At 46.3% G+C, this 24,138-nt stretch overlaps 1 protein-coding gene across 1 annotated transcript in view; it reads right to left on the bottom strand.

Annotated features, from left to right (window-relative positions):
* The window catches only part of MEI1 (meiotic double-stranded break formation protein 1), a 34,113-nt gene that overhangs the window by 5,998 nt on the left and 3,977 nt on the right, over nt 1-24,138 (bottom strand). Inside the window, 23 exon segments of the mRNA XM_032207573.1 lie at nt 928-1,109; nt 1,690-1,800; nt 3,531-3,635; nt 4,873-5,038; nt 8,092-8,364; nt 8,931-9,078; nt 9,189-9,363; nt 10,159-10,256; nt 11,499-11,559; nt 11,925-12,036; nt 13,076-13,217; nt 14,186-14,286; nt 15,869-15,983; nt 16,503-16,637; nt 17,952-18,011; nt 18,013-18,066; nt 19,050-19,191; nt 19,740-19,856; nt 20,623-20,737; nt 21,359-21,489; nt 22,223-22,426; nt 23,107-23,212; nt 23,899-23,972. Coding sequence (XP_032063464.1) covers nt 928-1,109; nt 1,690-1,800; nt 3,531-3,635; nt 4,873-5,038; nt 8,092-8,364; nt 8,931-9,078; nt 9,189-9,363; nt 10,159-10,256; nt 11,499-11,559; nt 11,925-12,036; nt 13,076-13,217; nt 14,186-14,286; nt 15,869-15,983; nt 16,503-16,637; nt 17,952-18,011; nt 18,013-18,066; nt 19,050-19,191; nt 19,740-19,856; nt 20,623-20,737; nt 21,359-21,489; nt 22,223-22,426; nt 23,107-23,212; nt 23,899-23,972 — 2,927 coding nt within the window.

Below are 24,138 nucleotides of genomic sequence, written 5' to 3'. Positions count from 1 at the left end.
ATTCACACAGCTGACAGCCCATGCAAGTCCAATGCTGCAAGACTTAACCAGAGGCAGCACATCCATGAAGTAACAGGTACAGACTTGTTCTGGTTTGGTCTCTTGGAAGAAATCTTCCCTCAGTATAGAAAACCAATTTTTGCCTATCTGTGCAGGTGCACCCATGTGCTTGAAGTGGCTTTATCATCCACGAGTAGGTGCACCAAAGAACACACTCTGCTGGGCGTAACTGCAGAAGCAGAGCTCAAAACTCATGGCATGCTGTTTACCTCCATGTTAAGAGAGGGGAGACAGGCCTGGGTAGTTACTTCAAAAGGCAACGTTTTCCCTTGGGTTGGCTTTAGGAAGTGCTCCATTCCCTCTAACCTGTCATTCTAATAGCAGCTGCCAGCTCCAGCTCAGCTCTGTCGTTGGACTGCAAAGCATCAAATACAATGACAGCTGCCCACATCCATACAAGCTTGCTAATATTAAGAATTTATTTGCCAGTAATAGGTTTGGATAGTGACTATTCTACTATTGATTGTTTTAGTACCAAATAAGCAGTTTATAACATGGGAGCTGTGCATCACACCCCCAGGTTTCCCTGAAGATAAGCTGTAAAGTTTATTTTGCGCTGTCTGGAAGAGTAAAGTGATTTGGACCAGGAGAGTTGGGTATGCATTTTTCCCCTCAAGATTTCTGCCCATCTATAACTCTGAAATGATTTGTGTCTCATCCTCCAGCAACATGCTAGCTTCCAGTCCTGCTGGAGAGGTGCAGAAAGGAATAATGTGTAACAGTAAAACAGCCAAGACAAACAGATTCCAGGCCAAAGAAAACCACTTTCCCTGCTAATTAAGTATTTGTGTGGTGGTTTTTTTGTTTTTTTTTTGTTTTTTTAAGGTTTAGCCAGTCCCTGGATCTGAACACTAGAATGGATCTAACCTCAGCGTTGTAACGATGCTGATAAATTAGGAGGGAAGCAGCCAAGAGCCATCCGGAGCACAGCAAGGCATCCTCAGGTGACAGGTAGGCAGGTTCAGAGGGAAAGGACCTCATCCAGGTGCACTCCAACACCTTCTGGAGGAGCTCTAGCAAGGACACGTTGGAGAGCAGCACAGCCACTGCTGTGTAGGAGAGACATCATCAGAGAGGTTGGTGGGATGGCACAGGTTAAGCCAGCCTGACAAGCAGAAGAGAAGTGCAGAGCACACCCCTGCTGCGGTGAGGCAGCCTCAGCTGCCACGGCTCATCAACCTAAGGCTGTCCTGCTACACCCGTATTCATCTCCTGCAGCATGAGCGACCGCTTGGCCAGCTAATAAAATGACCAGCCTTCAGCTGACACAGCTAGGAGGTTGGTTATAGCTGTCTCTATTATTGTTTAATTTTTTGAACCACGGCAATACCAGGATACGTCAGCCAGGCACCGAAGCCCCACCGCTGAGTTTTCTGAATCAGAAAAATACGGCGGTTCTGTCTCCCAGCAGCCGATTCCTGAATTATCAGAAGGCAGCAAAAACAAAACAAAGCCCTCGCCCTGAAAATAAATAAATAAATGGTCCCAAACACAAAGTGCTGTTTGTTAACTGCGATGCTAAAGTGGAAAAATCCACCTCACCTGCTGAGGCAGTTAGTGTACAATCTCTCATGCCCAAGCTACAGCCTCGCAGAGATTCACTTGGCAATCAATACAGTCTTGCCTCACCTCTCTGTTGACTACAAGGTGTTGTCTGATGAAGGCTCCAGTACAGAAAATTCAAGGATGGCTGCAGGAGGTCGGTGTCTCTCGGCCTGCATTTCCCGCAGAGGTTGCTGACTGGAAACAAAAGAAGATGTGTAACACGGGCACCAACACAACACAGCACCTCAGCACAAGAAAGGAGCTGCCAGTGGGGAGGGAATTCATACAAGAGCAACACAATGTGAAACAAAATTAAACAGAGCAGGGTACAGACAAAGCAGAGTGTCTGTTTTAGACCAAGACGATGCAGTGGAGGGTGATAATGGGGAGGGGAGGAAACAACAACAACGAAAGACAACAAAAAGGAGTATATTAAAAGGCTTATACATTGGGCAGTAGTGAATCCAAGTGCTACAGACTCTTAGATATGGTACCTGTTTCCACAGGACCAGTTTGATCCTAATACTGGGTGGACCATAAACAGCCACGTGCCCATTTCACATGGAGACAGACAGCCCGAGCAGGGGATGGCAGGGAGAGCTGTGCTCCTCCACGCTCACAGCCACTGCTCACTCAAGTAATGAATGCACCACGCTTGTTGTAAGCACCAGGCATTTAGGAACAGTGTTTAGCAAGAGTCTGGGAGGGAAATCCAGGACTGCAGGGCTCAGCAGAACTGTCATAGGAGATCTTTTGAAGAGCTCACACTCTGAATAAGTAATTCTCAAAAAACACACATCAGTGTGTCTCCCTACAACCTTCCATCTACGAGCTGGTTTGCAGGCTGCATCAGAGAAGAGTGCCCTCCCCGCACAAACATAGCCTGGGGAGGAAAGCAGGGAATGAAGGGGGTGCTGGGGCAGAGACAGAGTTGTGTTGGGAAAAAAAAAAAAAAAAAAAAAAAAAAAAAAAAGAGCAGAAAGCAAGAGAAAAGGGAGCTTGTGACTTCTGGGAGCAGCTAAGCTGTGCTCTGAAGTCACAGAGGCTAAGAAGGGCTGCTATAAAGATGACATGCTTCTTCCACACCCCCAGTTCCCTCCGCTAATGAGTGTCTGAGAAACGCTGCTTCTTTACAAGGGCAGCACAGACAGCCCTGCAACATGGAACATTTCAAATTGAAAGGGATAGTCCTTCAAAGTCTGCTGTACAAATCAATTTGACAGAGCAGAAAGAGATGAGAGGAAAGAGATGAGAGGACGGATCAGCTGAGTACCCCTCTAGTATCTATTCTTCATTCATGGCCTGCCTTAATCTCCAGTCGCCAAGTAAGAAGGGAGAAGTCATCAGCTAAGGATCAGCAGATGAGCAGGCCAGAGCATGTGCAGTAAACAAACATACCCCTCACTTCTGTGTCTCTGGGGAGGAGTGGGCAAGTCCTGCAGCTGGTTGGGACCAATACAGTCTGGATTCATGCTGCAGGGAAAGTCTGGGTTCCCTGGGCTGCCGGTCCCTGCCGGCTGGTTCACAGGACACCTCTGGGGGCTGAACCCCTCAGTCCTGTGTTAGCAGGTGAGGGCAGGGAAGGGTGATTCAGGAAGCACATCAGCAATGCCATCGTATGCCGAGCCAGAACCACTCACAGACTCTGACATCATGTCATGGCCATGAGAACGCTTTGGCCACCTTGTGGGGTTTTCAAACAACAAATGCGCTGCAAAAGCAAGAAGCAGAAAAAGTGTTTTATTGCCTAAACTGGTAGCCAGGGCTCTTTGCATCACTCTGGCTATGAACATATCTCAAAACAATGGTAAGTGTGATGCAAGGCACAGCTTCTTTCAAAAGATGAAGAGCCAGCCCCTAATCATCTTACGGAACAACCAACCAAGGTCAAATCCTGCTGGAAGAAGAGGGATGCACAGACTCACCTTGGTGAAGCAGCTTGAAGTCTGTGCTGTCCAGCTCCCTCATGCCCTTGCTCCGCAGCTGCACCAGGAATAGCAGGCTCAGCAAAATGGGCAGGTTCCTGTTAGCTAAGAAGGGTACTGGAAGGTTAGCTTGTCAGTGAACTCCAAACTGTTCTACCTTACAGTGTGCCAACAATTGCAGCTTAGGAATGAGGGTGAGTTAGGAGAGGAAGCATTCCCCCTTTCCACACAGACACACAGCTATACCCTCCTGACCTCATTCTCATCTCTACAGCCCCTTTGGACCAGGCAGGTCTGTATGCAAGAAACCTCCTGGAGTTCTTTGCCCCAGACCTCGCAGAGAACTGCCCGTGTGCTAGGAATAAGTCTTGTTGCCAGGGTGCATCTGGTGTTTGGCTCTCTGGAGGATGCTGCCAATACCCTCACTAATGAGTTCAAGATGCGGTATCAAGTGGAGCTGTGAATATCAGATGCAGCAGAAGGGCTCTAATCTTGAAAAGAAAAAAAAGAAAAAAAAAAAAAAAAACTCTAGCCCAGTGTCCTGTCTCCATCACAAGTGGTTTGGAGGAAGAGGTCTGATTCCTGCAGCAGGATATGGACAATCTGTCTCCCCCCAGACCTTGGCACTCCTAGATTAGCAACAAAGGGACACCACAACTCCAGATGTGCACAATTCCAAACACGACAGATCTAGCAGATGACAGCATTGCCTTCTTTATCCATAAACTTGTTTATCTCATGCTCTATCACACTCCTGCCTTCAACAACTCTCTTCTCCAGCCTACCTGACTTTGCTGGAGAGAAGGCAAAACCACTGTCCCTCTCATGCTTCCATCCCAGCTGCTGGCCAGACAAACTTCCAAACAGAGCAAGGCAGAGCAAGAAGCATCAGCGTCCCCCTCAAGAGCTAGCAAAAGCTGTGGCGGACCCCTATCCCAAGGGAGCCAAGGACATCCTAGCACTGCTTCCCCCTTTCAGTTCAGCCTCACGGGCTGCTTTGCACAGCACCTTTTGCGACTGGGTAACAGTCCCCACTCTAGAGCCAGGGTCAGGAAGGAAAAGAGAGATTTCCCCCAGTCACAACCCTGCTATATGTTTGAGATTTAACAGAATTATGAAATCTGGTAATATCAGAGATCCCATGTGGGGATCTATGTCATGAATGATTCAGATGATGTCTGCTCCCAGCCTCTGTGCCCTGGGAACCATCTGCACTCAGGCTCACCCAGCTGTCCAGCACAGAGAGAGGCAAAAGGGATACTTCATCCCAGACTACATAGCTTCAGCCATCTACCCTGCTAGTTGATTGCATAGCAAGACCCAAGTCCAAGAGGGGAGTCACCTTGTAAGGAAGCTGAGCTACTCTCTACCAGTAGCTGCTGCAGAATCTGCAGGAACCGGCTCCGGAGGAGGTCACACACAAGGGCGTCCTCACTTCTTTCCAGGAAGGTCCTCAGAGTCACCAACACCTTCTGAGCCACCTCCACAGGGCTTGAGCAGACCAGGTCCTGGGAGGGAAGCAACACACAGGTTACCATTCTGCCCTGATTAGGCAGAAGTCACTGCTATTTAATACCACTATGCTCATCTGGAGTCATGGGAAACATCCGAATAAAGCGTTGTGCAGACTAAGTACGTCCTGATTAAACGGAGCACTGATAAAGCAGACAGACACTCTTCTGATAGGCATCTCTGAATAATACCCTGTTAAAGAATGCAGTTGGCTATGTAACCCCCATCCAGCACACAGGGATGGGGGAAAGGTATGTTTAAGGTCAAGGCTTTACAAAAACGAGTGCATAAAGCCAGGGCCCTGTTTCCAAGAATGTGGAGCCTCTGGCACTGCCACTGTCCTTGTTGTTTTGAAAAATCAGGCTGCATATTAACATGCTTACTTCAAATCAAGCTTTGAGTCAGTCCATAATTACTCATTTTCAGGAGTCTCAGGCTGGCAGCCTACTATCTGCAGTAGCAACATAACAGCTAAACTGTATGAAACGTACATAAACCAGACAAGCAATCACTCAGTCCCTGAAAATGGAAGAGCATCCAGCCCACAAGCCTTCCTCTGGAATACAGAGCTCTGTCTGGAGTCTCTGAGCTAAATCCCACAGCCAGTAGCCTAAATTTGGGCATACTTTGTTGCTAAGGTGTTTAACAGTAAATTCACCTGCACAGCATGTATAGATGCAGCTCCATAAAGGCAAGGCATGAAACGGCCTGCAGTGCTGACATACTGTGATAGCCTCAACATAAATTACATCAGCGCTACCGTTCCTCTCTTCTCCCAGTAGTCCTGACTACTGCATTGCAAACAGCACAGCAGAAAGAGGTAAACAGGAAAGAAAACTGATCTGAGCAATGTTACCAAGCCCACAGCCTGCCCGGAGCCTCTTCCAGCTCCCTTCCCCTGTCACACGGTAGTCATGCATCCAGGCCAGGATGATGGAGAGGAAAGGGCTTTGGGTCCCTCTGCCTAAGGAAAGCAGTTAAGGTAAGAACAGGCTCTGTGCCAGAAAAAAAAAGAAAAGCAAACAAAAAACCTACACCTCTCCAGCTCTGAACTTAATTCCTGCCTAATTCATGCGTAATCTCATGTCATTCAGCCTGCCTCCATTCCCCGAGAGATCAGCTGAGATATGGAGCATGAAGACAAGTGGGCCAATGTGTGATCACTACCACATTCATTCCCAGGTAAACATACACAGCACCAAACAGTGCTAACCAAGGCCCACAGCCTTCCCAGTCCTGCTATACACATCACTGTGCTGACATTTTCCTTCCTACTCAGGAGCTCAAGGTCTGAGATGAAGCCACCAACCATCTGTTCCATCTAATCCAGGCATTTATTAAAAGCAGATAAGCAAATATATCATCCTTGGAAGGACATTAATTTTTGTTTCACTCCACCATGCAGAGGCTTTTCCATTTTACTAGTGGATTCTCAGGCTGAGGTTGTTCACCTCGTAAGTTTTGTTTATATCTGACAGTATATTTATTTCAGGATATTGCACTGGTTTATTAGGCCATCTAAATTCAGATTGATTATGCCCTTCCCCAGCTGAGAGGTAAACTGTCAAAGCCTGTGATTTATTACGACTCACTTTAAAGAGTAGGACAGAGCTAGATTAATTTATTTCTGCAAGAGTAGGTGGCAGGACAGAAAAGGGGACAGTAGGAATGCTGTACCATTGAGAGGAGGAGTCACCGTTTCCCTTTTGTGCAGTGACAGACCTGCGACCTGTACACTTGCTTTAGGTTGTGGAGTGATAGCTCCAGAACTATTGCCAAAGGTAATAGGGCAGAGGCATTTCCTGGGGCACTTCTGAATTCGTTTGCACTCTGTCAACGCGTCGATCACCTTTACTACTGCTCTGGCAATGGCATCAAACACTTGGATACTGGCAGCTGCTCTGCAATATCGCCCTGACTGTTCAAGAACTGTCCTACACAACGGCCCTCCTGGCAATCAGTTCCATAACCCAGGATATGAAAATGTACTTCATAGCGTCTTAGATCAGAACAAACACCTGCCAGTCTGAAATGCCTCACAGGTGCCCACTCGGCATCAAACCTGGCTTCTTCACTGTTTGCTGATATGGGTTTCTGTTCTCCATGATATGCAGAAACGTGTACAGAAACTACCAAGGTCCTAGTGTAACAGGCTGCAGAAGAAACATCACAGCTGTTAGCTTTTCCCTTAAAGGTAAATATAATGTTCTCGTGTGGAAATACTAACAAGTATTTGCTTATCAGACTGGCTAAAAAATCGTGGGACAAGTGGCCACCGATGGGGAAGGGTGACAGGGCAGGTGGGAGAGGGGGAAGTGAGAGAAGACCTTGAGCAGCCATTGGCACCCAAATTCTCTCATGACTGTATAGATCGACAGAGCTCATTACACAAGCTAATGGCAAAAAACCTGTTCTACCACTGCAAGGCCTCTTTCTCCCCTATACTCATTAATTCTCCCCATTCTAGGTTTTGTATTTTATCTTTTAAGAGCAATACAATGTGCTATTTGCAGTCCTAAAAACTCAGAGTACTGCAAAACAATCTGGCAAGACTCTCCAGTTAAAAACAAAATAAAAAAAGCAAACAGAAACCCATGCCCTTGAGACCTGCTCTCTTCCTGCTTCTTTTTGAAAGCTCTCTGTTCCTCATATCCTTCTCATCTACTAGTAGTACACCGTTGCTCCCAAATTAGCAAAGCAGTTTCTTGAAAGGCTACCACAGAAGGCTCTAGACTCTCCATCTGTGTATCGGGATAGAGAAAGGAAAAAGCCCATGATTTTATTTCATGGAATACATCAGCAGCACCCTTCAGGCTCCTTCCTAGCCAGCTCCCAGAAGTTCCCTTTCCATCACAGTAGATGGATAACCAAAAGAGCTTACACATGTTCACGATCCCATTTTCCATATCGGGCTTGTCTGTGAGTTGGAGGCCTGGGTATGCAGACATGGGCCTCAGAACAGCACTAAGTGCTTTATTAACCAAAAGCCCTACATGCTACCCTAAAATTAAAGCCAGGATGACAGTCTGTCCTTGTGAAAGTCGCATACCAGTAAAATGAGCAAAATGCTGGAATTGCTCTTCAGAATGGGAAGTAAAGGGTTAGCACTGTTCAGCTGATCAGACGTGCCAAAACCAGCTCCTTCAGTCTTGGTTTGATTGCAGTCTTCCCAGGAAAACCAGAGCTGTAGAACCTGGTGTCCAAATCTCCCCATAAGTTCAGGGTAGCGCAGGAAGAATTCAAGCAGGAGAGGACAGTGAACGTAGACCAAGCCCAGATCTGGGAGATTATCCAGAATCCTCCTTATGGTACACAAGGACCTCTGTTAAGCATGTGGGAGGGAAAGGGAGAGGGGGAGAGAGAACAAAATAACCACTGGGTAGTGAATATCCAAAAGCTGAAGCGATGAGAGTTTATTGTTAAAAGCAGTCACACAGCCCTTTTAGTAGACAATCAAATATATCAGTTAAACATCATTTTGTGAAGCCCATTTGCATCACAAAGGCTAAGAAACTTGTAGGCTTTATACAGTGCTCAAAGCTGCGCAGCAGCAAAGAGCCATATGGGAACACTAGAAAGGCTGCTGCAGAGGCTGTGGATGTGTTCAGGAGAGCCGAGCTATGAAATTTGTAATATTCTGTATGTGAATTTACAGCCTATCCAACACATTTACACTTCCCACACAGCCACGAGTTTATTCAATCAAATCCCTATCCCCTAGTGGCTTTTCACAGTTAACTTTCCAGAGTGTAAATGCGTTGCACACTCTCCACTCATTCATTACTCACCACACATACCAAAATACTTTCTGCAGGAGGACTGACAGGAGCAGGGGGGAACCTCAGTTTCAGTAAAATGGGTCCAACAGGTAGGAATGAAATCTTTTACCGAGTCCAGGCCTTTTCCTTTGTCCTGACAAACGGCAAGGAGGTAAAGCACAGCTCTGAGTATGTATGGAGGGGGACAGTCTCCACGGTCCTGTGCTGACAGGAGGAAATTTCTTATGGCTAGAAACAGTTCTGCTTCTGGGACAAACCTGCAGGCAAGGAGATTGGAATGGAAACAATTAAATCAGACATGTTTTACCTATTGATACATAGTCTGTAATGGCCACATAACTACTTGCCTTGCATGCTCGTGGCTCACCTGTCCCCAAGGGTGTAGGCAAAGTACGAGAGGAGTATGAAGCAGTGTTGGTGGCTGCAAAGGGACTGATCCAAGGAGAAAGCCTCTGGGTTTTCAGCCAGGAGGAGAAGGCTTTCAGCAACTGTGTAGTTTAATTGAGGCAAAGCCTTCTGCAGGAGCTCAGACATCTCTTGCTCTAAACATAAAACTAATATGAACAGGCAGGCAATGATGGGGAACGTAATAGCAGAGAGGCATAAGCAGAGAGGAATGGGGCGGGAGGGGGGGGGAAAGGAGCGAGAATCGAAGCACCTGTCTGCCTTTAACTCAATCATATTAAACTGGTGAAGCTCCTGATGTAAGAATTATCAAAGGCAGCTTACTACCCCAGTCTGCATACAGTGCATGAAGCAGCAAGAGCACGTCCATGATTTGGAATGAATGGAGGTGTGAGACCTGATCTAACAGAGCTGGCTTTGAGGATAAAAAGAGACTTCTGTTTGAGGTTCCCAGCTCTTTGCTGATGCTGCCACTACAGTGACCAACCACTGCTAGGGGAAAAAGTGGCTTTTGTGATGTGGAAAATTTCATCTTATTTATTTGGGACTTACCTAACATGGAGAGTTGCAGTATAGGCAGGAAAAATAGAGTACAACAGAGGAAACAAAAGGACCCTTATCACCAGATAAGGGTGACTCTGACAACTAATATCATTGTAATGAAGCCATGCACAGTTGTGCTAATAAATGTCACCATGTAAACCAAAGACACATGAAACACTCATTCAAGTAGAGCCAAACTCTTCAAAAGGCATTCTCTTGCCAGTTATCTCCTCGGTAGACCAGCTTTAAAAAAAGCTAGAAAAATATCTTTAAATAGAGCTTATATGTGCCCCCCCCCTCCTCCTCCTTTCTTTGCCCCCCTTTGCCTAAATAGAGGCTGGCAGGGCCTCAACCTAAATGAAGCAACATGTCTCCTTCGGTGCACTTGCCTTCCTGAGCAGAAATTCTCTCCTTCTCTGTGGCAGAGTAAAGGCTCAGGCACAAGTTGCAGAGGAATCTGGAACAGGCCTGATTCAAGGCAGGATTACTGTGAAGAGCAGAAAGATACAGCAAAGAAGGCTAGAAACATCCTCTTCACGCTTCCACTATCACACACTGCCTGCCAAAACTTCATTTTACTGGCTGGTTATGTTCAAGCACCTGCTGTCATAGCAGGACTCCAGGAACCAACCCAGGCTTCCAGGAGAATCAAGAGCTCCCAAAGAACAGTCAGCTCACAGATGTGGCAGATGCAGCAGTGGTGACAACAGTGAGCAATTCCAGACGCCTTGGGATGATGTGAATACAGTGGGGTACTCTCACAATCATCATATCATGTATTCGCATGAAGTCCTGCAAGGGCAGGACCCTTAACTTTGCAGAAAATGCTGTATGAGGGTGGCTCCCAATATCTAATTTCACTGACAAACACTGGTAAGGAGTTTGCCGGTGTGAAAGATTTTGGCACCATGGTGTTTCCAGGGATGAACCATGAAGAATGTCAATAGAATATCGCCTAAAAGGGTGAGAACAGCTCTATTTCTAACTACTCTCTCCAATTATTTCGTTGCAGAATAGGACATAAACATCTTCGTGCTGTACCATAGCATCCTTGATGCCTCACACTACTGTATTTAGAGACCGAGGTCACTCCCCACACACCACCCACAGGCACAGACATCCCCACTTTAATTTTCACGGTGTTAAGCTGGATGAGGGTGCAGTGTATTTTGTTTACTCTTTTAATGAGATACAGTCACAGGGAAGAGGAGGTAAAACATCTCTGCAGAGCAGAAGGGAGACTCCCCCAGTGTTACTCAACCTAGAAATCGTAGTCTCTGCTACAGAAGACCCTTTGCAAGGCCTCCTGTTGAAGTCTTCCTCCTCCCTCCCACATCTTACGCATTATCACACCCCAGGGAACAAAGGTAGTGGTGATATGTGCCTTGGAAGCCAGAGCTCAGATGGAGCTGATGCTACTGTTACTCCTTTACAAAGCACCCACCAACTCCACTCTTCAAAACTCAGACTGCTTCATCTCTGCACAGCTCACAGTGGAGCACAGACTTCTCGCAGAGCTGTGAAAATTCCCCCTCCCCCTAGCTAACTGCTTCTCCCTTCTCACAGACCCAGCTTTTCCAAAGGCAGTGTTTACAATTTGCTGTAGGATACAACCACTCCTGAGTCTCTTAACCTCCCTTCTTGCTTAAATCGGGTGCATTAGATAAGGCCTGATCTGCTTTGCCCTCCGGAAATTTTTGCCTCACTCACAATTCACATAGCACAATACCTTTGTACAGAGCAAAATCTGGCCTTCAGCTCCAGCGTCAGGCGGATGAAGGAGGAGGATGCTAGACAGAAAGCAAGGCAGAAATGTCAAAGGAGCACAGAATATGTACGATAAAGAAAAATAGTAGCCTGGTGCCATAATTATCTCCATGCAAGCCTGGTGAACAAGGCAGGCCATACCAGTAAGAATACACGTGTTAGGCTGTCTCCCCCACAATAAACTATTCCAAGTTCGGTTTGTAGGAAAGTATCTGAGGGGTTTTTTTGTCTGCTCAGAAGGAAAAGGGAAGATTTGACAGCTCTACGTGTTTAGAAGAGAGGAACTGAATTCTGTGTGTCACTGCTCTGGTGTGCAAAGAGCAAGGAATACAGAGTACATAGGAGGTAGAATCAGCACAGAGAACATGATCCCACGCTACCACCATACCCAGCTTTTTGGAGAACTTAATCCGCATGTTTGGCACCACGGTAAAGAGGGTATTCAGTGCTGAGATGAAAACCTCCATCACTGACGAGCTGACAGCCCTTTCCAGGTAGTTCTGTGGAAGAAATAAAGGTTCAGAGGCACGATATCCAATACACACTGAAAGCAGCAGCTTTCTTCCTGCCTCCTGCCCTCTCAGGAAGTTTCCTAAATCCAAACAGATAGCTTAATATTTCTACCAAAATGCCTGGTGGCACTTTGAAAGCAACTAACATTCCCCTCAGCTGATGTTATGAGCTACGCTGCTAACACTGCAAGGCATTACAGCAAACATGAAACATTTTCCTGGTTCCAGCTGGCAACCAGTCAGGCCCCATTACTGCCCACATTACCCTGCTCTTGCAGGTCCGATGGCCAGTTCTGCAGCACGGCATACACCACGGGACATATACTTAAGTGCAGCTGACTTCAGCAACACTTAATGTAGAGTTTTATTGAGCAGTGGCGAACAGGCATTTGAGTTCTCCACAGAGTCCAGCACTAAAACATTTGGAATAGAACGACTCAGCTCACTCCTGCAGAAGGTCACTGGACAATTTTACCACAGTTCATTAATTTTTACCCGAATCCAATGAGCAAGAAGCAGCACTCTGTCTCCAGCTTTGCCAAACTGGACACGCACTGCACCTTCCCTTTAGGGCTGACAACAGCAGTGCCCCTGCAGCTGCCTACCAGCAGACTGGTTATAAAACCAAAACATCTCCAAGCCCCCACAGCAACTGCAAGGATCCATACCTGAACCTGTGGCAAAGCACTAGTAAAATTTACTCCATGTTTGCAACAGGGCTGCCATGGATTAGATAACATGGCAGGCATGCTATGGGGATTGCACGGTCTGAGGAAAGACACTGCCATCTACATGGAAACTTTAAGAATTTCTCCACCCCCTGAGACTAAATACTCCCATTTTGCACGAACTATGTAATACCACATTTTGCTCTGGAGAGGTGGCAAACGTCACAGCTATTCTGGGTTTACTCTACATGATCTCTTCCCCGTAAGACCTGTACCACCTACTGGTGGTGCTTGAGGGCACCTTTCATAAGGAATAGACCAAGTTTAAAGGAATAGATCAAGTCCAAAAGAGGCCTTACCATGACCATGGGGATGCAGAGACTGTCACAGATCCTCAGCAGGAACTCAGAGAAGTTGCTCAGCGTCTCTTTGCTCTCCGAGCCAGGGGCAGTGAAAGCATTCTCCTGGGCCATGGGGTCAGTCTGGAATTCCACTGCTAACCTACAAACACACAGCGGGTACCAGAGGAGAGAGAAATCCTCCTCACTCTGTAAAGGAAGCCAGGAGACACTGCATTTCCACCAAAACTTTCACCACGAAGGACCCCACAGACACTTGATGGGCAATAACACGGAGCTACCTCTTGAGTGAAGCTATTAAAAGTCAGCAGTGTTGCACAAGATGGCCACACTTTGGGAAAGGAAGACTTAGCTTCTCTGAATAAAATATCTGCTGTGGGAGGCCCTATTACCACAAGAGTGAAGTTATGCAGCCAGGCCGCAGTGCCTAGAGCACAATGCAGCAAGCCTTGTGAAAATCAGACCGAGGGCAACTCAGCTCATCCAAAAACCATGACAACCTTCAGCACCATCCCAAGAGACTGGGTCACCACAGACAGGGACATCTTCTGACTGAATTCTCTCAGCCAAGCCAAACATTAGTGATGCAAGGCAAAATAACCATGGTGACCAGACTTGTCTAACAGCAGATCTGGTTTCATACCCAAACTCATCTATCACCTTTTCCTGTGCAGGTAGGGGTTGAGAGAGAGCTCTCACACAGCAAAACGGGAAAAGTCGGTGACTATAAACCCACTTGCAGTAACAGGCTACAGACATGAGCAAATAACAAGGTCATCATCTGGGGCAGATGATGGCACAGGATTAAGCTGCACACATACCTTCCCACAGTTCTTACATCACCACCAGTTTGGGCTGATTTCCAAGCAGTTCTTTGCTGCCCAAAATATGAAGCTGCTAGGTCTGAGTGAAATTTCTTAGCAGACACATACAGGTGTCACAAAATGTTCACTGTTACTACATATCCCTCCTTCTGTTGTTTCACTGACAAGTGCCATGAATTGAACCCACCTGTGGTATTTCAGTGGTAGGTTTGGTAAAAGAACTCGGTCACACGGACAGATGGACAGACACACATACTACCCACCCGCATTCCTCCCTTGTCCTCACCTGCAAGCACTTCTGAAACTTTCCAGGGTGTTGAGCAAGAGCTGGCCCTGTCTCTGAGAAACTCTGCTAAGGCTCTGAGACACTGGGAACAGGAGATCACCCTGTTAAAGGACAGAATTCTTCAAAATCTTGTGTTCGCTGTCAGACAAAATGGCTTTCTTCCCTGGTACCAGCAGGAGGAGAAGAACGTTTTTCATTTCAATCACTTCTTTTACATAGATGTTTCTTTACTATTGTGATTTCCCTAGGGAGGGCAGAGTTAAGAGATTTACTGTGCTCTTCCAAGGGAAGGCAGAATTACAGGGCTACTAATTCTGCACTACCTCGTCCCTTGGGCAGTATAGCCTGTATTGCCATGGTTTGGTTTAATCTGAGTTTTAAACAGCTCAGCTTCAAATTCTTCTGGGAATACTTGGGTGGTTGTTTTTTTTTTTTTTATTGCATTTCTTCCAATTACTATTGACTCAGTGCTGAGCAGTTTCTCTCCCTCTTCAGAAGTCTTGTAAGTTCTCCACTCTGGCTCAGATTTGTAAGCAACTATGCATGTATTGGCCCTTATTTCCACACAGCATCCGACTGAGTCTAGCCAGAAGCCACCTGCAGGGTCAGAGTTTATCATCTGCCCAAACTGGGAACCATTTGGAGCTCAAAATTTACCTTTACACCATAACCTGTTGCGGTGGTCTGCTCTGAATACTGACAGGGTATGACTTGGCAATGCCTTGGGTCTGGCAGTTCAGAACTCCTTGTCTTTCCTCAATTGATCCTGCAACACCTTATTACAGCTACAAGCATTTCTCCTTTTCCCCCATTAAAGACAGCCTGGATGTCTTTACTATCTGCCTGATTTCCTTCCTGTAAAGCTTTTTATCCTGACACAAAGCTGTGTGTGCAAACAGACTGACCAACACCTACCTATGGGGCAGAAAACTTTTCTGTTTTCTCCAGGCAGATAAGGCAGACATTTGGTACCAAACAACTTGGGCCTAAAGATAGCTCAGCAGCCATTTGGGGTTCTGGCACCCCCACAAGATGCTCTTGCCACGAAAATGCAATCTAAACCTACATGACCCTGAGCCTAGAGCAAGAAGGCTCATCCCTTGCCTTGTCACTAGTCATCAGTGATGGGAGCTCCCCTCACAGGTGCACAGGTCCCAGCAGCACACCACATTAACTGCATATTCCAGGAACATATTCCAGTAACATATTCCAGGAACATATTCCAGGAACAGGAAGGGATTGGCAGTTCAAATAGCGGCTAACAGCTCCCTTGCTAAGGGATCACTGTGCATACAACGTGACTCTCTTGGTCTGAAGGCACAGCGAGAGACATTCATTGCCAAAAAAATAGATTGCGTGATGCAGCCTACAGGCGGGGGCCCAAAGAAGGGGAGGTTCAAATGAACCTAGCAGCACTGAATATATAACGAGAGCAGCACGCTCTCGTCACTTGGTGCCCCACCAATTTTCAGTGATTTAAAAAGAGCACTCACCAGCATCCATCTTCAGCTCCTTCAGAGACAAAGATTGTTAGCTTGTCAAGGCATGAGGATCAAAAAACCACCAGAGACCCCAAAAACCACAGGTAAGGGTATGGAATATATAAACAACATCCCCATGCTGCGCTAGGATGATCATCCCTACCCTGCCTGGTCCTAGCAACAAGCACAACTCTTGACTTACTGCATGCTTCTTGCTGCTCTGTGGTGGGGAAAGGTCAGCACATCTCTTCAGCACCACCTCCAGCAGTTGCTGCAGCTTTTCATACGGGACTGGAGGAGAGCTCAGGTGGTCCTTCCTGAACAAGAAGAAAGACAGACAGCATGCGCGTTCCCTGCTGGGGACACTCCACGTGGGAAGGCGACACCAGCAGAAATAACACCCCTCCAGACAACAGTGTGCTGCTGCCATTTCTCTCCAGCACAGCATATTAAGGTCACAAGGTCTGAATAGTGCCTTCGTGAAGATGTGAGCCCAAACACACCCTCGCTGCATTTAGTGTCTGCTCCCACTACAACCAGGAAGCACACCTGTACGCGGTCTGATCTGTTTGGATAGGCCAGAGCACGACACAGCCACAGCAGCTGCAGTTACAGGCCTGCCTGGGATGCCAGGTCCTTGGTGCAGCATCCTGCTGCCTACCACAGTTCCACTGCCCCAGCAGGTGGGTGGGAAGCTAGCTCTGCTACACCCATCCTGCCTCAGCCAGAATTCCCCCTGCAGCACACGCTCACCCACACAGACACAAGGGAGCCACAGAGACCAACACTTCTTCAGAGCTATCCGAAGAAAAGCCTGCAAATGCTTTCCTGCCTACCTCAGAAAAGCTGCCACAGCTTTCACAGCCTCCACTACCACCTCCAGCACTGGGCAGTCCACTGTCTTCATCAAAACATCAATGGCATCTAGACATACACCTCGGTTTGTGAATAACGTGATTTCCACTGGTTGCCTGCGAAGAGGAAACAGAGTAAGCAAGAAGAATATTGTTGGAGTAAGCAACAGTATCACCCTCTCCTTATTTGACCAAATGGACAGCTGAGCCGTGTGGTTCCAAGCATCCTTTTCAGTGTTCAGAGCCAGCTGCTCCCAAGGATGTAGCCTCAAATATGAGCAGGTTGAGGGTTTGCTACACAGAGTGAACAGGAGGTCTGGAGCCCTACTATGATGAAAAAAACCTGCAGCCTGGATAACTCTGTGAGTGTGGCAGCAAACAGTGACATGAAAAGCACATGAAAAACAGGCTCTGCAAAACACAGAAATCTCTCTACCTAGGACTTAATTCCGAGACCATCTGCTCTGGCATTTGCAGGTTAATCTGGCAATGCATATTTCTGAGTAAACAAGTAAACACTACCGTCCTATGGTCCTAGAACAAGGACAAGGCCATGAGAATAGCTTCCCTAACAGTCCTACAGCAATTCTAATGGCAGATGCTGCCAGCAGGGCTGGAACTTTCAAGAACATAAAAACTAAACAGGATAAAAGAAAAACATAATCCAACAGTTTTGACTTTTTTTCTTGATAGTGATCATTGTGGTCATCTGATCACCTTGTGGCCCAACACCTTTGAGCATTCAACACAAGAGCAGGGAGGGATGGCAAGTCATTAATCCCATTACTGGGCAGAGATGTGCAAAGGGCAGACTGTGCTCATGTGGCTCCTGGCAAGTCAGGTACAATCATGAAAGAAGGGAGAAGACAGGCAGCTACATGTGGAAGAGAGGCACTAATGGCCTGCCAGGGGGCCTCTCCAAAGCAAGGCAAGAAAAGAAGGACAGCATGACAGCATCCAGCCTTGGAAGCCAGAGTATTCCCTGATACTCAGTTTTCACAGACATGCCAGACTAAGGCAAGCCAGGAGCACAAGCTCCCATGCAGAAATGTACGAGAAAAGTAAACTTCAGTAGAAATTAAATTTGCAGCTCAGCTTCAGGGCAAAAAGTGAGCAGAGGCAGAACCACTCTTTAGTTACTCAACGGGATCAAATCCGGTTTGACAGTCACCTCACGTTCTGCTGTGAGAAAAGGCTGAGAGGTGGGCAAGGCAGGGAAAAGGCTGGGGAGCTCAGGCGCCAGGATCAGCCTCTGGCCCGAGCCATTAGTAATGTGCTGAACTTGAAGTTGTTTCTACTTACACTGTAATTCTATTAATCCCTTCTATTTCCTTCCTTTGATCACTGACCCTCTGAAGTAAAACACATCGGGAAAAAAGTCCTCGCTGACTCAGGCAGGGAGGAAGGGATGGAGGAGTGCTGCTGACTCACTCAAGAGGCACAAACCCACTTGCAATATGGTGCGCTAGGATGTCTGCAGGGCCTGGGAAAAATGCATTAAGGACAGCACTCCTGCACCATCCTGCAGCCTCTTGTCTCCAGGCCCCTAACAGTGCCTGCCACTCTGTGCTGGGAGAGGCAAGGAGCACTCCAGGGAGAGCTGCCCCCTATTCCTGACACTTCTAACAGCGCCAACAGAGGCAGCACATCCTGTCTGGGCAACACCAGAGAGTGGTGGTTACTTACAGAGCAAGAGAATCCAGCTGCAAGGCAAAACAAGAAGAGAGGTTCCAGGATGAGACCCTTCTCTCCATACGATATAGTTTTAAATAAAGTGACATTTCAAATGTAAACCTCAGAGAAACAGAATGTGTGCGCTAGAAAATTGGAGTAATTGCACAGAGCGTTCCCTTTGTTTTACAAGCATAAATGCTGTAATTAGTGTTTCCCACATTCTGGTTTCTCTTTCTGACAGATCCCACACTGGCATCCTCACGCTGTTCTAGTGCAGCTGCTTTTTCTTCTCCTTTTTAACCTACCACTTGCTATAAAATTGACTGACATTTCCAAAATTCAGCTCCAGGGCTCTCCTGGGGGAACTAAGTGGCAAAAACAAGACTCTGTCACTACCATGACAGAACAGGAACAAGATCACACAGGCAGGAACAGGAAACACAGAAGATAAACAAGCCAGGGTATGTTATTCCTTAGCAGAAAACAAGGGAAAAACTGACAGAACACATTAATATTTCAGCCTGGAATTTGTTTTTGCTATTTGAATTTAGCTCAGCTGATGACAGAGGACTAGAAGCCATGGAATTTACATGCTCTGTTTTGTCACTCTTAGCAGGAGCCAGCCTGCTCAAATACACCTGGACCTTCCTAGTCTTCCCCTCCTGTTCTGCCTACAGCTGAAAGGAGAATTCACCTCCCAGGTTGCCAAGGAAGCAGGGAGATGCAGATACACTGGTGGTTGTATGCACAAAGAGGACAACATGCTTCAAACACAAAAGCTCTAGCAGTGTAGGTATCTGTCCTTGGACAAAAACCTTAAAAAGCAAAAGCACAACAGCTTCCATTTTGGAGCACCAAATGCTGTCTGTGCAAGCCAGGTAGAGGGCACTTCCTCACCGTTTCAGTATTTCAGTGAAGAGCAGGAGTCCTTGCTTTTGTAACTCCACGTTGTTCAGCTGCAGGACATCTTGGAGACTCCTCACCAGAGATTCAATACCTGCAATGTTCAAGAGAAGGCAGAGGAGGGTTTTTAATACCCCGAATTCCAGGATGGAAGCAAAATGAACTTTTGAAATGAAGGAAGATTTAAACAATCCTTTTTCTGAGCCCTGGCAGAAACAACTGTCTAAAACGCTGTATTCATTCAGCTCACTGATAACAGGCCTTAATCTCCACTGCTGGAGGAAAGTTCAGAAGAATGGGAGGAATTTGGCCTTCCTAAATCCACCCTTGGCATCTCCACAGCAACACCTAGTAGTAGCTCCTGATAACTGGTTACTAGTAACAGTCAGGTTATACTAACAGTCATCATAACTGGTTATTATAACGTATGCATGCTCATCAGAAACTCGTTAGGACAGTGGCACTGTAAATTCAAGCGGCGGCAGACATCACAAATATATCTGGTGAGTACTCATTTTCAGTGCTTTATAAATCCTGACTGGAAGCTGTGATTGTGTGTGAAGTGCTGAAATGCAGCTCGAGGCACAAGCAATGCTGGCAGCATCACTCGCGGTCGCTCTGTCAGAAAGGCTGATGACTCACCATAGACTGTGTGACACTTGGAGAAGAAAAGGCGCTCTTCAGTTAGCAGAAGCAGACAGCAGTACACTGACCAGATGAGAATCTCGCTGTTGCACAAGAGACACTCAAACAGGAATTCTGTGAGCACAAATAAGGGCACCCTGGTAAAAGGCAGTCTGTTCACAGTGTGCACAGCTGCTCCTAGAATGGAGCAGAGGAAGGAGGAGGATAACAGGAGGCATAGCAACAGCCATAGGGAGAACTGTTGTATAATGAAATGGCAGGAACGGAGGATGGAGTGAATTCTTGGAGGTATGCTAGTCTTCAATAGAGAGCAGAGACACACAGGCAGGCCTCTTCCCAGCACAAACTTATCCAGCAGGAGCTGAATTGTGGCTCTAACCCTTGGCACAAATGAAGAGCCACAAAGCAAGCTATAACAGATGAAGTGATCTTTTTTTCCTCAGAACTTTTGTATCTCACAAAGAACTTGCAAAAACAGAGTATTTCTGTGTTTTGGGAGTAGAGTGAACCAATGAACCATCTCTCCCACAGCTGGATTCTAAAGCTAGACCTCCTGGACCAAATTCTGTACACACTTACAATACTTTGTGGGATAAGATGGGAACCCAGCCTATTTAGGCTTTGTATCTATACTGCATGATGGACCTTGACCTCAAGGAATGTCCAAATTCTTGCAGGGGAAACTCCATTCTGCCTGTTGACAGCTGCTGCTATACTTTCAACTGAAAACTCCTTCTTCACTTCTGTTTCTAAAATCACGTTAGACATTTTTACTGATACAAAAAGGTCACTGCATAGATTATGCCATCATGGAGCCAGGCTGATTCCTAAAACAAGCAGACAGAGAGACAAACAATGCAATGTTATCGCACTTCTTTACCTGGGACATCTGCATGGATAAAGGCAGAAGCATATCTGCTGGGAGAGTGAACCAGCACTGCAGCCACACAGTGAGAACTCGCTGCCTGTAACATCTCATCTCTGGTCAACAAGAGCTGATGGGAAGCAAAAGCCAGAAAGAAAATAGGAAGTCAACTGCGCAGATATGAGTAGTGAACAGTTCCCTCTAAATTTTAAAATTTAAAATAACTAAATAAAATCTCTCTCTTTTGGCATGTATTCTGCTGATTAAACTTCGTATGGTAAGACAAAATACTAGGCTAAATGCACTAAAAAATGCAACACAAGAACCACAATAGAGAATACAAGAATATATATATATATATATATATATATATATATATATATATATATATATATATATATATATATATATATATACACTTAGAGAAGTAAGAATAGTTCTGCCCTGGTGCTTAGTCTTACTGGCACTACAAGAGTTTCAAGTGATGGTGAGTAAAGCCAGCTGAGGCCACAATGAAAACTTCTCCCCTGCATGATTCACGAATGAACAATGAGGAGATCCATGGGGGTGTCCCCATTTTCCACTGTGGTCTCTACTGCTAGTCAGCATCGGCAACGCCATTCAAGTTAATCAACTAAAGATTCGAAAAAGGCTAATATATTTTTACTTCAACCAACAATTCATCTCAGAACAAGGGATAATCTGTTAGAAAGTCATAGGCTGCATGCTGTAAGACTACTTCAGCAATCACCTTTTTGAGAACAAGTGGAAGTGGATTTTCCCCTTCTAAGAAGTCAGAGTTTTCAGATTCCTCCTCTGTCCTTGAATTATTCATAAAAATGGATACAAAATGGTCAGACTTCAGTAGCTCCTTTAGCAAACCTGAAAAAGTGGGAGCAAGAGTGAGCATCATACTGCACATGGGAAAGGCTCTTACAGAAATATCTGCATTTAGTTAAAGAACATCCACACATATATAAAAAAGCACCCCCGGTATAAAATTATGGAGCACTGTTACAGGTATTGATGCAAATCATCAGTACACCTCAGTACAAATTCACAAGGGTAATGCCTGAGCTCAGCTTTCAAAAGAATCATCATCCTTTTCTAGTGGCTGAGCAGATGATCTAAGGAGCAATTCAATTCTTACTCACCTCCTACAAGAAAAAGGAATTCCCTGGATGGTTTGCAAACAAGAAGTGCCAGGAAGGCTGAAATTGTGCTCTCCAGCATGTAAATGCAGTTGGAAGCATAAATGCATGAAAACACCACCTCCAAGTTACCTTTTTAACCTGAAGAACATGATGCTCCATACCTGAAGATGATATTTGTCAGACTCCATCCCACTGCTCTACAAAACCCACCTGTTTGTGCATAGCGTTTGCGTTCAGACACTTCTGGGCATTCACTTATACACAGTGTACATATGCACTTCTCAGCAGCAGGTTTGGGTCATTTGATTGCTGTGTGCTAATAGCAAGGATCAACTGCTTCAAACAGAAAAACAGCTCTTCTAGGGACCAACCCACATCAGGCCATCTAAACCAACCAAGGGATTTCTCCTTAGTTGTAAGCCTTCCCTTGCACCTTGCAGTTTCTCTCAGCAATGCCTTACCCAAACAATTAACCTGAAGCTCCTTTGTCTGAGCATGGCCCAAAGTATTTAAGAAGAGACCACACAGCTTTTCTTCAAAGTGTGCTGAGAGCCTTTCTGTGCCAAGAGAAGAGGAGTACAGCTTGCCATACAAGTAGCAGACAGCAGCCTTTACACCTTCGTTTGGGTACATCAAGCCCAACGGTAGATGATCCACTAAATTACCTAGTGTGAGGAACAGAAATTGCAAGCATTCACACTAATGAACTGACTTTGTTACAGCACCCTTGAAACCTGGTGTTGTGGTTTAAACCCAGTAGGCAGCCAAGCACCACACAGCCGCTCACTGTCCCCTCCCAGTCAAAACGACTTGCAGAAGCCCACCAGACAGACTGGTGTGTGCAGATTACTGAATGTCATGATTAGATGATGCACTGCCTCACCACTATCCCTCCCTCTCACCCAGTCAAACATTTAGGAAATCAGGGAATGCTTCTAAGAGTCTCTGAGCAGAGATACAATTAAAAATAGCCAGAGGAGCTCACTGTTCAACACAGGAAGGTCCACCACCCCCAGCTACTTCCACACACAGCTAAGTATGCTTACCAGACCCCCAAGGGCTGGACCTAGGAAAGAAAAACTAAATGCATATTCCTGCAGGGCATACATACAAAGCCCAGTTCAGAGAGGCTGGTTTTGCCAGGCTGGCTAAGAGCACGACATCAAGCCTGCTATTAAGGTATTGACCAGCAACCCAAGAGGTCTGAACGCCACCCTAACTTCTGGGACAAGATTCTTGTGCAGCCTTCATAAACTCACACATCGGGGATGGGGCAGTGCATGCACACTTATGTGTATTAGGGCTGTGACTACAACCCTTCAGTGGAGCATGACAGGTTACTCACTGTGCTTTACCACCAGTATATCAGCAAAGACTGGGATGGTATCTGCCAGCTTGCCCAAGAGAGTGAATATGGGGAGGCTGCCTCTCATGGTAGTTGCTTTGCTCAGCTGTAGAGGAGACAGAAAGAAGGAAAAAGAAAATGTTTCATGGCTAAGAACACAGCCCAAAGGTAGAAATGCACAGAGCAGTGAGCTTTCTTTGATGTATCGTGCTCCAGAACAGGATCATTCCTAAAGTGGGTCCTTTTTACCATTTAGGATAGATCAGAGGAAAACTCTGAACTCACCTATTAAGTCTTCAAAACGCTGCAGTGGTCTTTTAATTAATCCAAGAAATCTCTTGCTTATTGTCCCTTTTCCTCCCTTTCCTCTCCAGCTTCTTTACGAGCAGATGAACCAGCTGAACTTCTCCCCACTTTTGCTATTTCCCAATTTTTTGTATCCCATAGAGCTACCACAAATTTAGGAATAAAGACAGCAAAAGCACAGGCTGGGAAAGCTCTTCATACCACTGTCATGGTAAGGGCGGAAAAAGAAGAATCAGAGGAAGGCACACAGCTTCATGAGAACAGCATGAAGCCGTACAGCTGCAGTGTGCCATGGGGACAATAGAAAACTCCAGAGTAGACACCAACAATGCCAAAATCACAGCAGGGGAGCTGGCAGTAGGATGTCATGCTACAGCAGAAGCTGTATCTGAGTGCAGTACCTGAGTCCTGGGGGGCCTCTCATTCCCCCATCTCTTCAACCCCTGAAAGACTGAAGGGAAGGGCAGGGAATTCACCTTCACTGACCTCTTTTTGGCTTTCATCCAAAATGCAGTGCAAGTACTGCTCGGACTTCAGCTCCGCTACCAGCTGCACCAGAACTAGGCAGAAGAAACAGGATCAGTAACTCACATGGAAGAGCGCTCACAATCCATCCTCCACAGGGCTTTAGCAGGCCAGTGAGCAAAGAGCTTAGACATTAAATGGGCGCGGGGGTGCTGAGAGAGCAGGGGAACACCAGCAGTCCCAGCTCTATTACTCCTGATA

This window comes from Aythya fuligula, chromosome 1 (assembly GCF_009819795.1).
Source record: "Aythya fuligula isolate bAytFul2 chromosome 1, bAytFul2.pri, whole genome shotgun sequence".
Classification (NCBI taxonomy): Eukaryota; Metazoa; Chordata; class Aves; order Anseriformes; family Anatidae; genus Aythya; species Aythya fuligula.
This window is presented reverse-complemented; position numbering and strand designations above follow the sequence as displayed.